The 17,798-nt window shown below is 35.3% G+C and overlaps 1 protein-coding gene across 5 annotated transcripts in view; it reads left to right on the forward strand.

Moving 5' to 3' along the window:
* The window catches only part of Erbb4 (erb-b2 receptor tyrosine kinase 4), a gene marked incomplete at its 5' end in the record, with an annotated part of 1,058,248 nt that overhangs the window by 736,923 nt on the left and 303,527 nt on the right, over positions 1-17,798 (forward strand). For all 5 annotated transcript variants that reach the window (XM_005396938.2, XM_005396940.2, XM_005396937.2 and 2 more), the window contains 2 exon segments: positions 13,352-13,470; positions 16,040-16,181. In XM_005396938.2, the coding sequence (XP_005396995.1) occupies positions 13,352-13,470; positions 16,040-16,181 (261 nt within the window).

The following is a 17,798-nucleotide window of genomic DNA, read 5'->3' on the forward strand; positions in this document are numbered from 1 at the left end:
TGTTTTCCTATATTATGAGCCATGAGAACGCATTAAAGATACACAAGGAACCATGGGAGAAACCTCAAGTATGTATATAGGCAGCCAAAGGTATTGCCATGACAAGTGTAAGAGAATGAATAACTTATTTTTGGTGACACAAATCTGTTCTTATTTGTATTTCTCTGAAACTGTGCATTGCATATGAAATTTCAGACTTATAAGAAGGAACAACAAATAAATCACATCTTCCTTATTATGATGTGATATGTATAATTTTTGAGGATTTATGAATTTTCACCCTGATCAGAGAAATGGTAATTTATCAATACATTAATAATACATGAAACCTTTATTTGATATGTACAGATATGTTATTTTCTATAGCTATGTTGCTCAAAGAGAATCATAAATATTGTTTTGTATGAGCCCCACGTTGACCTACAGAAATTCAGATTTAACCCTTATGAGTTTCCAGGGATAGCGGTAGGGGTAAAAAAGATGGAGCTCAGGGCAGAGCGCGTCTCGCCTGCCTGGCCTAGAGGGAGGCCAGGTGGCAGGCACTACTGCACAGGGATGTCTCTGTAGCCTCTGGGATCCTAAAACTTCAGAAAAAGGAAATTACGTCTCCAGTGAATCCTAAGTTCCTAAATTCACTAGATGTTAATTTGCAACACATATATAAAAGGAGCACTTGGACTGGTCTTTCTAATTTCCCAATTTCCTAATTTGACCTTTGTCCATGCAACTGAGCGCAACTCATTCGTGGATTGTAAATTTCCTAACATTAAACTTGGACTGAATAGGACACTTTAGAATAAAACAAACCAGATCAGAGTAGAGAAGGAATGATAATATCAAAATGTTTCACAAATAATTTGGGTCAATATTATTCCTCAGAAGTTTTTATCATGTATCTATAATAGCATTTTATTTTTGCTATAAATTATGTTTTAAAAAGTTTGAAAAATATTGTAAAGGTGCCTTATTTAATTCATAAATATATTCATATATTTGACAAAGATAATTCCAAATATTTTCTATGAGAATATTTTGAAAATGTTCTTCCTAATATAATCAAAATATGTTTATAGAATAACTATTTGAACTATTTATCTTATACTCTTTTTTGGGCAGGGAGCTTTCTTGAGACAGGGTCTCACTATGCAGTTCAGGCTGACCCTGAGCTCACTTTGTAGCCCACACTGGTCTCTAACTCGCAACGATCCTCCTGCCTCAGCCTCCCAAGTGCTTGGATTACAGGCATGCACCACCATGCCCGGCTATCATTTACTCTTTATTATTATTGTTAAGATACAGACTTGAGTATTGGCTTCTCTGGGGCTCATTTTCCTCCCTGTGAAATCTGTAATTTAGATTTATTAATATATAGACATTCCATAAAATTATATATATATATATATATATATATATATATATATAAAACCTTATTTCTATGGCTTTAGCTAGAAATGTGAAGAGGATTTGCAAAATATCTTAGTACTCATTTTCCTCACTAATAATTGCCTTGGTTAACATGACTTCAGATCAAGCTATTTTTCAGAAGTGCAAAGCAGATATGTGTTTGATTATATTAATTACACAGTGTGACATTTAAAACTGTCCTAGTCACTTTCTCCTTGCCAAAACGAAATACTTGACACCCGAGGTTAAAGGAGAAAGGTTTATTCAGCTCAGTTTGTAGAGGTTTCAGTCCATAATCAGCTGCCTCTAAGGCAGGGTGGCATGGCAATCAGGTTTCACAGAGGAGAAACAGTTCACAGTGGGCCGAATATAGCAAAGCAAGCAGGGAACAAGACAAGCCTCTTTCTGTCCCTTGTATCTAGGCTGCCTGGATTAGGGTAGTGCCAAGCCAATTGACAGACTGGTGTGTAATCATACACCCTTAATCCCCACATCACACATTCTAGGTCCAGCTACCTCTGAAAAAGCCCCAACCATGACTGCACAAAACTTTGGTGGACATCTAGACACAAGCCATAAGAGACAGTTTCTGGGACTATCTTCCCCCTCCCCTCTTGTTCCTTTGGTCTGCATATCTGGACATCTGTTGCATGTGATGTAACTTAAAGTAAACAAGTCAAAGAAGATATGTAGGAGTCAGGAAAATAATTTCTTTTTATGCCTTTTTAAGATGCAGTTCAGGCTGGCCTTGAACTCACTTTGTAGCCCAAGCAGACCTCAAACTCACAGCAGTCCTCTTGCCTCAGCCTCCCAAGTGCAGGGATTACAGGCATGTGCCAGCACACTCAGCCTAGGAAACTAATCTTAATTCCTACTTTAATAATAATTTATTCTGGACCTTGCATAATCTAGTTAAGTATTTTGACATATTAACTTTTTCATCTGTGACATTAGGACAATTAACTTCCTCTGCTGAAAGCATAGGTTATGCATTGCAGATGTTTTCCTATTATTTTCAATTGTGTGATATTCAAGGTGTAGCATTAAAAGAAATATTATCTCCCCATTTTTGAGCACTTTTTCCCACCCTACATGTTTTCCATAAAGTTATTACTTTATAGTAATAATTTGTGTGCATGTTTATATTCATGAAAAATTTATACAAAAATATGTCTAAACTTTTGTTTGATTTACCAAGGTGACATACTCTATTTATTTTATCACTTAGTGTTATTTCATCTACATTTTATTTTTAAGTACTTGCAGCTTAGCACATAGAGATCAACCTCACTTTTTAATTTCATTTATTTTTTTAAAATGCAGTGGTTTCCCAAGTTAGGGCTGTGTTACAATTTACTTAACTAATTCCTGGTGAGTGGGTATTTAGGTTACATTGTATTACTCTCAGTTGCAACAAATGAATATTTTAAGACTTGTAATTGTCCACAGGTGCACATTTTTCCAAGACAGATTTGTACAAATAAAACTTGTTACTTATGACTTTACCTACACAGACTTGGTGGACGGAGATGAAGTACTCCTCACAGAATCTTGCAGTAGAATGGCAGGTGGGGCATGCCTGTAATCCCAGTAGTATGGGAATCTGAGGCAGGAGAATTGCATGTTTGAGCCCATCCTGGGCAACTTAGCAAGAACCTGTCTGAAAATGAGAATATCAAAACAAGGGGTGGGGATATAGCTCAGTGTGAAATGCCTGAGTTCAATCCAGGTAAAAGAAAAAAAAGTATCTATTTATACATGCACCAAGAGTTTGTCCAATTTTTTTTGTGCAATCAAAACTAAAAATTACCTGGATCACCTTGAAGAGATGTGACATCTCTCAGAGATATAGGAACATCATTTTGACTTTGAAAGTAGCCTGAACCTTTTTGTTTTTCAATTTCCTCATTGATAAAATGAGAAATTTAGGGTAGAGAGCTTTCCTTTCATTCACTCAACAAACATTTATTCATTTTTGACCTGATATGAGTTTCTGTGCTTTTCATTTTAGTATTCTGTTTATATTTATCACAATGTGAGAATGAAACTCAAGTGTGTAGAGTGGAAGAGAAATTCCATTTATTTTCTTCTACTAATATTTTGGATACAGAGGTACGATAAGCAAAAGTGTTAAATTTTGTAGTTATTATTTTGTTTTGTTTTGTTTTCATTTGAAGCAACCTGAAGAAGTCTGTGGTGTACTATAAAACAAAATCAAAATGTTGAATATTACATTTCCATATTTCTTGGTTTGTGACAAGGCAAAGACGATTATTTCAATTTTTGATTATTTTGTCTTCAGCATATCACTTTTTGGTGGATTGCAAGATGCAGCCTTTAATTCTTTTTAAAAGTATATTTTTAGGGGCTGGGGATTTAGCTCAGCGGCACAGTGCCTGCTTGGCAAGCGCAAGGTCTTGAGTTCGATTCCCGGTACCAGAAAAAAAAAAAAAAAAATAAATAAATAAATAAAATAAAAGTATATTTTTAAACATTATGCTTTTATGTAGATTTACACTGTTCCTTTATTGTCTTGAAATCTATACTGTTACCCTGTGAAGCGTATACAAAATAACTCATACGCTCAAGAATATTTTTAAAATTAATGTGATATGGCAATATTATTTTTGCTTTGAATCCAGACTTACAAACGTTGAAGATGTTAACACCCTATTAATAAAGGAGAATATCCCTGGTGGCCAAGAGTGTAGCTTAAAATGAACTTTAAGATCCCTTGATCAATCATTGAGTATGCCTTTATAAAATAGGTTAAATAAAACTTCATTAAGTAAATGAGTAAAGCAGCTGATGATGAAGAATGAATTAGACAAGATCCTTTTCCTCTTTGACACTACTAACAATATTATGTCGTAGCCCCTGGCTCACAGGGATTTATTTGGGACAGAGGTCAAACCTGATTAGTGCCTGCCAAAAATCTGGGCATGCTTTTATTAACTGACTCTTACTGGCAGTTTCAGTAAGGACTGTCTGGGTCCTTGCCATGTTTTTCAGGTGAACTAGTGAAGTTATTGCAGTTAGGACTGGACAATTATGTTAACAGTGAGAGTGTTTACTTCACAGCACAAGTGGAGCAGCTTATGTACATGGCTATCAGCAGACTAGGCAATAGAAGCAAAAGGCAATGAGATTTTCTTTTGTGTTATAAAAAAATGGGTAGGAGTGGGAGGGTGATCAGAAGGCCTAGATACCTTTTCAGAATTTCACTTTGCTAAGTTTAATGGTTTAAAATAAAATATCTCTGAGAGCCTTCTTTAGTATATTAGATCTTATGTTATTGGTTAAAATAACTGATAAGTTCTCGAAGTACAAGGTACCCTTTCTATGAGCATCAGAACTGGACTTTCCTAAGGCCTTAGTCTGTACCTCCACAATTTTTGGTTTTAATTAGTCTGTAACCTCAGCGGAAATAAAAAAGAACATCTTGGTCTAAGACTCATTTCCGCCTTTACCTTTTCCCCTAAACAAATGGTGTGCCCCTGCAGGAGGAACTTTGCCTTAGGAAACACAGGGTTTCTGTGAACTTTAAGGTTTCACTTCTGAAAACATGCTGTAAAATTCAAACTATTCATCTTTCTGGACAGAATTTCACATTCATAGGAAAGAAGAATGGACCCTAAAGATGGTTAATAACTGTAGAGAATATCTTATCAATTATGTTAGTTTGGGTGCTATTTTTGCAAGGGGAACAATATAATACAAGACACATATTTTATACAATTACTTATAATAGTCCCCCAAAGAACGATATACAACAGAGTGAGGGGAATCTGTCCACACACTAAGACCAAGGAATCAAGCTGAGGGCCTGGATCCTGTGATAATGTCCTTCATGAGTCCAGCTGAATACCTAGAGCCCATAACGATGCCTCCCACAAATCCAACTGGAGGCCCAGAGCCCATGACAACGTCTCATTCAGGCCTCTTTCGTGGATCTGCACTGTGAAGGCCCAAATGTCAGTGGTGGAATCTAGGAAGTCTGTGCCAGAAGGATAAAGAATCTGTGCTAGCATGCTGAGGGATCTGCACTGGAGCCAGGGAGTTATGCACAAAGTAAGAACCACAGATCCCCTGAAAGGTACCTCAGCCATCTTCAGCAACAGTGGGGTTCTGAGCTCCTGCAATGATCAGGAAAGCTGAGTTCCCATCAGGAATCCAACTTGACAATCTTCTTCAGGAAACTGAGCTGTGCACCTTCTTCCCCTCTGGAGCCAGGAAGCAATGCTCAGAGTGAGGACCAGAGCTCCCCTCAAAGCGAACCAAAGCTATTCTCAGTGCCAACAAGGCCCCAAGCTCCTTGAATGATGAAAACAGCCAAGTTCATCAGGAAAGACAGCATGACGAAGTTCCTCCAACAGAACCAACAGCTCCTTACTCTTCTACCAGCTCCCAACAGCCTTTCTTTGTTCTCATCAGCCTCCTCCTCCTCCAGTTCTGCCTCTTATGCTGCTGGCAACAGTCCCCAGGTGGGCTTCCCACACCCAGCGGCATGCTTACTCAGTTCAGCTGAAAGTTATAAGTTGACCAGTAGTTGTCAATCCACTACATTAATCTCCTTCTTTAATTAAGAGAATGTCTCCAGCATCCAAAAGATATTTCCTTTGAAATACTGACACTCAAAAATCCCATGCAATTGCTCCTTACAGTGTTTCTATCATGCTAAAAGTCAATAAATTCTTCCTCATATAACCAAAATTACTTATATATAGCTCAAGCATTTTTCTTCTTGTTCAGAGCTCCCTATGTAAGTGAAAACACAGTAAACTCCAAACCACTGCACTGAAGTGTTATCTATTTAATGGACATTATATGTTTTACAGACACTGTTTGTTAAAATTTGTCAATAAAAGGAGAAATGGAAAGGGACATATAGAAGTATGGTTCACTAAATACTAAGTGAAATATAACAAAAGAAAAAGGAAATAAATAATCTTTTAAATGTGACTAGCAGGAGAATTAGTGTATGCCCCAGAATGCTTTTCATGTATACATCTGCTGGGAGATGGATGATAACAGTTTTCAAATGATCTACATTTTTTTTCTGATTAGTTTTTGCCTTTAGAAAGATCCAAACACCATGCCTTTCCCCAATCTAGGTCATTTTTCTCTCAAATCTTCTTAACTGCTTGTTCATTGATTTTAGTTTGTTTGATTTCCCCATTAGTGATAGAGAGCTTAATCACACAAATGAGAAATTAAAGCGAGAGGTCATTGTGATTAAGTTTCAAACAAAGAATAATTAGTCTGTCAATCAATCAAGTACTGTAAAGATTTTCCCCATTTTGACTGGATAGAATAATGGTTCTCAGCTGTAGACTGCACATTGGAATTACCTGCAGTTATCCTAGAACATTTACCAATGATTCTGATTTCACAGGAATTAAGTGATTCTCAGGCATTGCATTTATAAATTTAAAAATCCACTATATCCTGCTACTAAAACTTGAGTGTTTGGACCCTCAGGGAGTGATATCACGTGGGTCTAGTGATGCTAACTGAATAAAAATTTTAATTTACACAAGAAGTTCCATATTCAGCTTGGAAAGATCCTCTAAGAAGATCTAAGGCAAAATCCAATGAAAAAGCATTGGGTAGAGGAATTCAAGATGGTGAGAAGACAGAGACTGAGAAAACGTAGTGGGTGTTAAAGAAGGGGGAAGGACATAGCAGAGGGCAGTGACAGAACCTTGAAAAAGGGAGGAAACATTTATAAAACTCTGCCTACATGTACCTTTATTTCTTTTTTATTGGGCCAACAGATCATTTTTCTTTTGCCCCTTTGGCATCCTTTCTGCTACTGTACTCATAGAAAACAACAACAAATATTTACTTTGTCTTCCTATAAAATAAATTTATTCTAAGGGCATACCCTTAATCATTAAATTGGTTTTCATTATTTTTAGGGAACTAATTATATCATTATTTTTGTTAGTGAAATACTGATAAAGTAAATCTACTTACAAATACTTTAATTATTTTGAGGTGAGAGATCTTCTGTCAGCAGCATCCTTTCACCATAGTACATTTAGTTCTTTAAATTTCCCCCTCTGGTTCCCATGGATATTTGGAATGAGTCTCCATTCCTAATTTCAAGCTTACTGAACCCTAACATAATCAAGAGCTCCACTTCTCAGCTTTTATATTAATCACATTTAGCGGTATACCACCAATGACTAAGCTAGTTAAAACTTGACCCAAATATTTTAATGCACCCAGTGAAGCAATTTAGAAAACATACTAAATACAGCAAAGAAACTCTAATGAAATATTTGAGCAAGGATGGAAATTAATAAAAACTAAAGCAATTATAATTTAATGTTCCTAAGGAGGCTGAGTTATCCCGTTGATTTTAAGAACTGTTCTTTTTGTCCTGTGTGTTCATCCTCATAATTTATGAGTGGAGCTTGATGACTTTATCCATATTAAGTAAATAATGCTTATTAATCAACAAATGCTATCAAATGGATTCACTTTGTGATGTTCTTCTACTCGCCCTGCATGCAGCTTTTACATGCACAAAGGAAATGAATGTTCTGTTTCTAAGAACAAGTCTCACTAAGCAATGTAAAGAAATGTTTCTTAACTCGAGCACATCAGAATTTAGAAATTAAGTGTATTGGTTTGTGATTTATGCTTACTAATCCATCAAACACTTCTGAATATGTTTCATACTTACTAAATTTTCATTCAGAATGAACATGAAGGAGTTGATAATGAAATTGTGGCTTTAATGTTGAATTTCACTTATTTTTAAAAGTAATGCATTGTAGACTATTTTTTTGAAAAAAAAGAAAGGCCCATAATTCACTTTTAACATCTTAAAACAAAACTTCAAAAATTATTTGCATTTGGATTATGGCTTAGGCTGCAGTGTTGGCCAACCTATGCCATATATCCTGCAGAGGGCCATTTGTATCATTAAGAGTTCTCGAAGGCTCCCCAACATTGGCTGACAGAGTGTTTCTTTGAATGTTTTTGAAATGGAATGGAATATACGAGATCTGAAGGTCTGGGAAAAAATAAGATATAATTGACCATTATGTGGAAGAAATTTCTGTTGAAAAACTAGTTGATCCAACACATATAATTAAATAATTTAAAATATATGCTTTAAGAATTTCTTAGCATAATCATTATTATACAGTCTGAGACTGTGCTACTACATCTGCAATGTGTCACTTCCATAAGGAAGTAAGTTACTACATTAGATAAATTATTGTTATATGAACATGTAATAAATAATTTAAAAGTAAATTCAGTCAATCATCATTACAAATATTTCCTAATTAATTGTCTCATTTGGTAGAAAAGACCAAAGTAAATGATAAAATATTCCTGAGATAATTTGTTTGGTTACCCTAATCACAACAGAGTTAAAATAGAAAATAACACTTACACCTATGTGTCTAGAATTAAAATATAATGTGACTTATAAAACATGATTCTTGATTCAACCCATGCTGCTGTTTTCCAGTGCCTGCCAACTAGAAGCATATTAATAACCTGCCCTGTGATGACACTTATTTCAAATGTGATGCTTTGCTTAACATATGTCTGCTATTTTAATTAGTGACTCTTAGTACATCAAAAGAGCTTTATTTTATCAGAAAGATAAAAATTATGTCTGAATTTGTCTTTTACAAAACTGTCTACTAACAGTGTTTGTTTTATACTTTTTACATATGGATTAGAATATCTAAATAAATCTGTCACTTGCTAAAAAGATAGGGATAACCATGGAAATACAATGTATGGCTAGGAAAAGTTAATGAATGAATATAATTTGAATATGTATCACATATATATGATAAAGGAATAAAATATAAATAAAAATTAAGTTCTAGATATTAGAACTTAATATTTTATAATAGTCACCCAAAGAATCATATAAAAAGAGTGCAGGAAATCTGTCCACACACTAAAAACCAAAGAATCCAGCTGAGGTCCTGGATCCCAAGGTAATGTCTTGCATGAGTTCAGCTGAAGACCTAGAGCCCATAACAGTGCCTTCCATGTGTCCAGCTGGAGGCCTATGGACCATGACATCTCACGCAGGCCTGTTTCATGAATCTGGGCTGGGAAGCCCCGAAGATCAGTAGTGGAAGCTATAATGTGTGTGCCGGCAGGATGAAGGATCTGTGCTAGCAGGCTGGGGGATCTGCACTGGAGTCAGGAAGCAACACTCAAAATAAGAACCAGTGCTCCCCGGAAAAGTACTACAGCAACAGTGAGGTCCCAAGCTCCTCTGATGATGAGAACAACCAAGTTCCCATCAGGAAAGTCAACATGACAAGCTTCTCCAGCAGACTGGCAGTGTACCATCTTCCCCTCCAGAGCCAGAAAGCGATTCTCAAAGTGAGAACCAGAGTTCCCCCAAAATGAACTGAAGGTATTCTCGGTGACAACAAGGTCCTGAGGTCCTTGGATGATGAGAATGGGCAAGTTCATCAGGAAAGCCAGCATGACAAGTTCCTTGTAAATGTATGTCCATTTGTGAATATGATTTTGTTCTTTTATCTTTAAAATAAAAAACAAAACAACAAAAAACAAGAGAGCCAACAGCTCCTTACAGCTTCTAACAGCACCAGACAGCTTCAACCAGCTCCCAACAGACTCTCTTCTTCTTCTTCTCTAATTCTGCCTCTTATGCTGCTGGCAACAATCCCCAGGTGGGCCTCTACACCCAGCACCACACTTACTCAGTTCAGCTGTGGGTTATAAGTTGACCACCAGTTGTCAATCCACTACAGGCTAATATCTAGACTACATAAATAACCCCCCAAAATTAGACCCTCTAAATATAAAAATGCAACTAAAACCAGACATTTGAAATTATTAGACATTTCTCAATGAAGAAACACAGGTGGTCAATAAATACCTCAAAATGTTCAACATCACTGGACATTTGAGAAGTGCAAATTTAAAAAAACACTGAGATTCCACCTTATTCTTGAAAGAATAGTATCATCAATAAATTAATCAATAACAAATGCTAGAGAGGCTGTGGTAGCGAAAGGAACCCTCCTTCATTGTTGATGGGAGGATAACTTGGTATAGCCACCACGGAAATCAGTGTGGAGAGGCACAAAAAACTAAAACTAGAGTTTCCATTTGACCCAGTTATTCCCCTTCTAGGTATCTTCCTAAAAGAGTTAAAGTCATCATATTACAATGATATATGCATACCATGTTTATAGCAGCACAATTTGTAATAGTTAAATCTTGAAAACAGCCCATATTCCCATCAATAGATGAATGAATACAGAAAATGTGGTATTTATATAGAGTGGAGTACTACTGTCATATAAAAGAACAAACTTGAGATAATTATAGGTAAATGGATGCCCTTGATACCATGTTAACTGAAATAAATCAGACACAAGTTTAAATATCACATGGTTTCTCTTATATGAGAAAAGTATAAATAAAGAGCAAAATAAAAATAGAGACAGAAGGTGAGCCCAGTGAGGTTTTAGTTTGACCTCTGTTGTTCATCCTAACATACTACATACATAGAGAGTAATATGATTCTATTCCATGGAAGGATGTAGTTCCTATTTTAATGTTATGGATTAATTTATAAATACTATTATCATAATCAATGGGAAAAGATCCAAGTTAAAATATGGCATAATGAAATCATCAACAGAAAAATTTAGGGCATTCCTAAATCTAACAATAAATACTAATAATAATTACTAGTTACTTGTGTTTTGATGCACTCTACTTTTCGATATTTTACATGTCTCTAAGCACCACTGTTTAAGTCTCTACATCCTTTTATCCTTCTTCTACGTGTGCTAAGCGGACACTCTCTTAGAGTTGACAATTTACAGCTTACCAATTCATTAGAATGTGTGTCTGCTTTTTGTGGACTAAGAGCTGAACAACGTACTTGTACCATAGGATAAAAACTTCAGTGAGATAATAAACTTCAAAAAATCATAGTTTAGTGTACAGGGTGTGGACAAACATAGAAAAAATATAAGTACAGTACATTATGATAAGTACAGTATTGAACAGTTGCAGAGCCTATTAACAACAGGGTATCTGTTAAAACACTTTTTATTTGTATTTCAAGTTGTCTTCAGTCCTGTTAGGTAGGTACTTAACACTAAGCACATTTTAAAAGAAATGGTCTGAAGTATAGAGTAGTCAAATAAATAGTCTGTATCACAAGGCGGACTTTGGATTTGCACCTAGGCCTGCAGACTACACAACCTGCTGTGTTAATTTTATTTTCTTCCTTGCTTAGAAGCAAAAGTGAGACAATGATTCAGCTTGCAGATGTGTTAGGAAGGGTTCAGAGCAAGTATTTGCTAAACAGAGAAGACAGGAAGGGCTCTGAGCATGAAGAAATACCTGTAACTAGGCAATGAGAATCACAACCTCACTGAGACAAGGTCTCAGAAACTGAAAACTGTGTTCCTGGATGATAGGGTGAGTAGTGAGAGAAGCCATAAGAGGCAGAAATGGTTGTTGATTTATGGACGACTCATCCCTGGCTAAAGATTGTGTCTTTGGCTGGGGCATGGCCAGTGTTTCCTGCTGTGAATCAATATTGATTTGTGGGCATTGGCTTATATTTTTAAGCCATGGTTTTCAGAGCAGCATGGAGGATGAAGTAGAAGGAAAGAAAAGTGGGATCTACAAAAACTTTTAGAAGGTTATATAATGATTTAGACATAAATTTTGAACATAGAAGAGAGGGAGGGAGGGAGAGAGAGAAAATAATGAGGAATATTCATGAGAGAATTGCTAATATCTGACCATTTTCTTCATAGTAATGAGGGAAAAGGAGAAATAGAAAATACATCCCAAATTTCTCACTTAGCTACTAGATAGATAGTACTGTCATTGATTGATATAGGAAAGAAAGAAAATAAATAAGCTCAGAGGTGGAAGCAAAAGAGTGTGTTGCATTCCATTTTGTAAACTTCAGATATCTAAATGGGGATTTGGGCAGACACCTGGAAACATATTCTGTAGCTCCATAGGTAATTTGGCTTTGGAACAGAAAGCTGTACAAAGAGTGGCTATGACAAAAATCCATAGGCGGGATGAAATAAAGGATATCCAGGAATGAGTCCATAGCCCAAAACGATCAAGTCAGGGGAATGGAATGCTTACGAGGCAGGACTTTGATAAAGTAACAGTGAAAGAACCTTGAAGGAAGTAATCACAAAGCAGAAAGAAGCCTGGCTGAGTAGAAATACAGAGCAGAGTGATATTTTGATGTACTCTGTAAAATCCACACTTAAAAATACTTTAAAATATCTCTGGAGAAAGTGAGATAAGTACATATATCCCTGATATTTCAAGCATTGATTTTACTCAAGTATTCCATATTGAGATGCTCTCGGCTTGGATTGATGGATAAGAAAAGAAAATGAGAATTTTCATTGTTTATTATAAATATATTTCCCTCCCTCTCTTCCTTCCTTCCTTCTTTCTTTCCTATTTTCTCTTTCTTCGTGTAAGATATTATGTGACTAAATATTGGTCTCACTTTTCCATTGCCTGCTGAAAGTCACAGACCCATTTTGGTGACACCTCTCACTGTGTGCACTGTATGAAATGATTGCCTAGTAGAGCCCATCTTTCTCCAAACCTGACAAATGCCTTACTTACCCACCTCACATTTAATCCTTTCTAGTGAAGTTGCATGGTTTCTGAAAAGCACAATATTTATTTGGTGAAACAAGAAAGAACATAAAGATAAAAAAGTATGAATTCTGAAGTTTCTTGCACAGTAATTTTGATCTAAATAGAAACACCATTTGTAAAATAAATATTTGCTGACTGGAATCAGTCCTGGGTTGAGTAAATCATTACTCCAGAACTCAGTTTTTCTCAGGCGTTCCAGATAAACTTTGGAGGTCCTGCTGGTGGCTGGCTTTAATCGAGAATCCGTTTCTGTTCTCTGCAGTGACAAGGACCGTGTGCGCAGAGCAGTGTGATGGGAGATGCTATGGTCCCTATGTGAGCGACTGTTGCCATCGGGAATGCGCTGGAGGCTGCTCCGGACCGAAGGACACGGACTGCTTTGTACGTCAGCACTCGTTCCCTTCACTCTGCTGCTCCCCTTCCCGCCCTTGTCTCAGGGATCTCAGATCTTTGACATCTTGCTAGGAGATGATCGCGTTTAGTCCTGTGCGGAGTTCCACCTTCTACCTTCCTCGAGTCATTCTCTCAAGGAGCTGTTATTGATTAGCTAGAATTTTTCTGTTCCGCTAAATGAATTCTGCCTTTTCTGTATTATTGGTCTTGAAAATGAGATTGGTTGGCGAATATGAAAAGGATTCTGAGATTATTTTAAAAATTATTATAATAATGTTTTTTCCACAACTGCAGTGATTAACTGTATATATCACTGCACCACTGAGTCCTGTGAACGAGTTATTGCATTTTATTTCTTGAGTATAAAGTCTACGATTTAGCAGATAGATTTAGAATTTACTATTAGTTAATTGTTTAATAAGGTAATAGTTTTTAATTAAAATTTATAAATATATGCTTAAAATAATTTAAATGTTAATCTGTTGATTTTTATTTTAGAAAAGGACACTTTTATTTCCTTAAAATTAACATATTTCAATTATTGAAGACACTTTTTAATTAAATTTTGCATCATTTCCTTAATATATCCTTCATCATCCATATAAGCAGTTCTGTGTCCTATAGTTAACTTGCTTTCATAAACAAGAACTCTAGTTTTACATTTAAGCTTAAAATAGTAAAATGAAGAAATTGTATTGTTAAAAATAAATGCAAAATCTTTTTACTCTCTTCATGAATATCCATTAAATAACATATATAGTAGAAGCAAACATTTAAAAATAACAATTTTACTGAGCAAAATAAAAATTAAAGCTCATGTTATAGGTAGTAATTTCATAAATTTTACTATTATAAAACTTACTTTGCTTATTATAATTTAATTATATAGTAAAACAAAAATATTTATTGTGGAATGGGGTTAGAAGGAAGAAGAAAAAGGCAATAAGAAGCTAAGTATCTGAGGAAGATACTCAGAGGGTCATGACTTGAGCTTTTCACCATGGATCACCATAGAAAAGAGAGGCTGGAGGTTTGATTTTGAAGATACTGAACCCCTCAAGTGCAGCATTAAAGATTAGAAAATAATGACAACAATAAATACTGATAGCAAAAATTCTCACTTAGAAGTTTTGTACTGCATGTTTCTTTGTTATCTTACGGTAAGCGGAGGAGGGCCAGAGAGCTTCAGAGTTCTCATTTCATTGTTTCTATGGGATGTCCCGGTGACTGCAGGTGGAATTTAGTGCAGAAGGCTCATAAACGCCAGACTGAAGCCTTCATATATAAGTTACACTGTGCTGGTTATGCCGTCTTAGAGGTAAATTTGTTTTCTTCCTCTGGCTTGTGTTCCTTTGTTCCCAAGCAATCTATGCACAACAGCACATAAAGTACATTAGCAAAGCAATTATAAGGACACATGAAATTTCATAGCCATAAATTAAAACTTCCTGAATTTTCTAGATTGGTTTTTAATAGATTCTTCATAGAAAGTGTCATCTCAGTGAATAATGTATCACCAGTGAGTCTCATTCTGATTATGCTTCTAGCAGACCATCATCAGGGAATTGTCATATTTGTGATAAAGTGCTTGCTAAAACAACAATTGATGAAGCAAGTGTTTTGAGGAAACAGAATAAATTAATGCTTATTAATAACAATACGATGATTTATGATGAAATGTAAGAGAAAGCTTGAGTCCAGAATAACTTGGTATTCAAGGCCTAAGTTCATCCTGTGAAGTTTAATTTCTTAATTAAAAGAATTAGTTCATCTATACTATTGCTAATTACATGTTTATATGTACTTATACATTTTCTTGTGATATCAAATGGCTAACTCTCAAGTGGTAAAATAGTTTTATAATTCTTCTCAAATGAGTTTGAAAATATTAATAAATGGTATTCTCCAGACAAAGAGATGCCAGCATAAATGGACTATTTTAAATATTTTATTTAATGACTTTACCAAACTGTGTGCCATAACAAGGCCATGTAAGAAATGGCATCACATTATTTAATTTACAGGGTAAGGTTTGGAATTACATAAAATGTGTTTATACTTGACCAGTCACCCAATAGAGACTTTTGCTAAGTACTGTTAAACAACAATTCCAATTATTTTTGGCTATCTGATACTTATCTTTGCACTTCGTATATCATTTAAGGTACAAACTCTTCACATACCAGCTTTTTAAAAAAGTCTAACATTGTATTAGGGAGTTAGTTGACTAAGACATCAGAGCATAAATGCTTTGAATCAGTTGGGGCTTAAATAGTTCAGGCAGATTTAATAATTAAAAGAATCATCAGTTTAGAAATTATTAGATAGATACTAAGAATCTGAATAGCACTCACCATAGATATTACAGTTACTGACATTGGAGATTGTCTGTGAATTTTGAAACACAAATGACGTTAGAGTTAGCAAGTTCTATAGTGTTTGTATGATTGATATATATTGAAAACACAAACTTCTCAAGAAACCATTGCAGCAGTGTTTCATTAACAAATGTTGTGGAGGTTGTTTATGAATGAAAATCATATGTGCTATTCTGCAGGCCTGCATGAATTTCAATGACAGTGGAGCTTGTGTGACTCAGTGTCCCCAGACCTTTGTCTATAACCCAACCACCTTTCAGCTGGAGCACAACTTCAATGCCAAGTACACATACGGAGCATTCTGTGTCAAGAAATGTCCACGTAAGTGACAGGAAAAGAATTGCCACATTGACTAGAACATTATTTGACAAAGAAGGAATGTGATGCAAATTAATTTTAATTTGAAATTTGAACAGTATTGTAAATTACTTAGAGTGTGGGTACTATTACTCTCATTCCACCAATAAAGAAATTAAAATTCAAAGATTTTTAAATTATTGGTCCAAAGTTCATAGCTAAAAAGCAGCATATTTGAGCTTGAAGAATTAACATTAAAGCTCTTGCTGTGTTTACTATACCTAAATTTCTCTGCAGATTGCACTATCTCTCAGAAAGATTCAGTTAAATATGTGGCTACAAGCAATCCAATAAATACAGCCTATTTTTAATAAGAATGAATTTCTCCCTAAATTTGTTCCTGATTATTTATAATTCTAATATAAAATCCAACTTTAAATAAAAACAATCAATAAAAAGCATGTTAAGGTACCTTTTGCAAACTGATAACTCACTCTGGGGTTTCAAAGTGGTGAACATAACTCAACTGTTCAGTGTAATATATATGTTGATCTTTTCTTGAACCAATTTCTTTGATTTGAGTGGCCAAAGGGACTTTCTTCAATGTTTTACTTTTTGGAAAGGCAATAAAATAAAAAATAATAAGATCACATTTTTCATATGCTTATTTAAATGAAAGCTTAAAATCTACAGAATACAGACATGAAAACCCACAAACTTCTTTATTGGACTAATGCATGGTATATTGTTATAATTTATATAATATATAAATTATAATTTATATATATACCATGGTTATACTATCATTTAAAACTATGGGCTAATTTAAACACTGTGGTGTGGTCTACTGTAAAATTTAAATCCTGCTGTACCTTGCTCGAATGGCTTAGTTTACCAAACTAGACCTGATTTGGGAAAACAAAGATATTTATTTTCTAAATACAGATCTACAATACTTAATCCCAACTTCTGAAATCCCAAAACTACAAATAATATATATTTTTGAAATTAACTTGGTTGATCTTTAAACCCTGAACCTAGTTGACATAGGCTGGTCAAAATCTTTATTCTATTTGGTTTAAGTTGCTATTGAAATATGAAAGTGTTTATGCAATATTGCCAGGATCTTGCAGAAAAGATCATTACTCAGTATCTAGTGTATGCACTTGTAGTAGTTTGGGTTCCCCTGGAGTGGATATTAGGTTATTAGGGTGGGTTCTAGAATTCCATACTTGTAGATAAAGGGAAGGAAGCAAGGTTGGGATTGGATGCTATCTCAGAAAAGTGTCCCTTATGGTGGATACGCTTTGTTAATGACTTGTGATCCAAAACGCTTTATACTTTGCACTTAATCCCACGGTTTCCTACCTATCCCTCTACTCCGGACTTGCTATACTCCTAGATTTTTCAGTATTTTTTCTCCTAGACAAATCACTGCTCATGAGCACATATACATTCTAAATGAAGGCCCCTTCTTTCTCCACACAGAGTGAATAGTTACATTATGCAGAACCAGGCCTTTTGGTAGAATTTTATCTTGCTTGTCTTTCAAGTCTGTTCCTAACGGGGGCTGCAAGGAAGCTGCCATCCATTTTTAGCTTGCACCCACATGCTGAGCGTAGCTGTGTCCTCCTCTGTTAG

Source organism: Chinchilla lanigera, unplaced genomic scaffold (genome assembly GCF_000276665.1).
Source record: "Chinchilla lanigera isolate Chin_1 unplaced genomic scaffold, ChiLan1.0 scaffold00056, whole genome shotgun sequence".
In the NCBI taxonomy this organism is placed as follows: domain Eukaryota; kingdom Metazoa; phylum Chordata; class Mammalia; order Rodentia; family Chinchillidae; genus Chinchilla; species Chinchilla lanigera.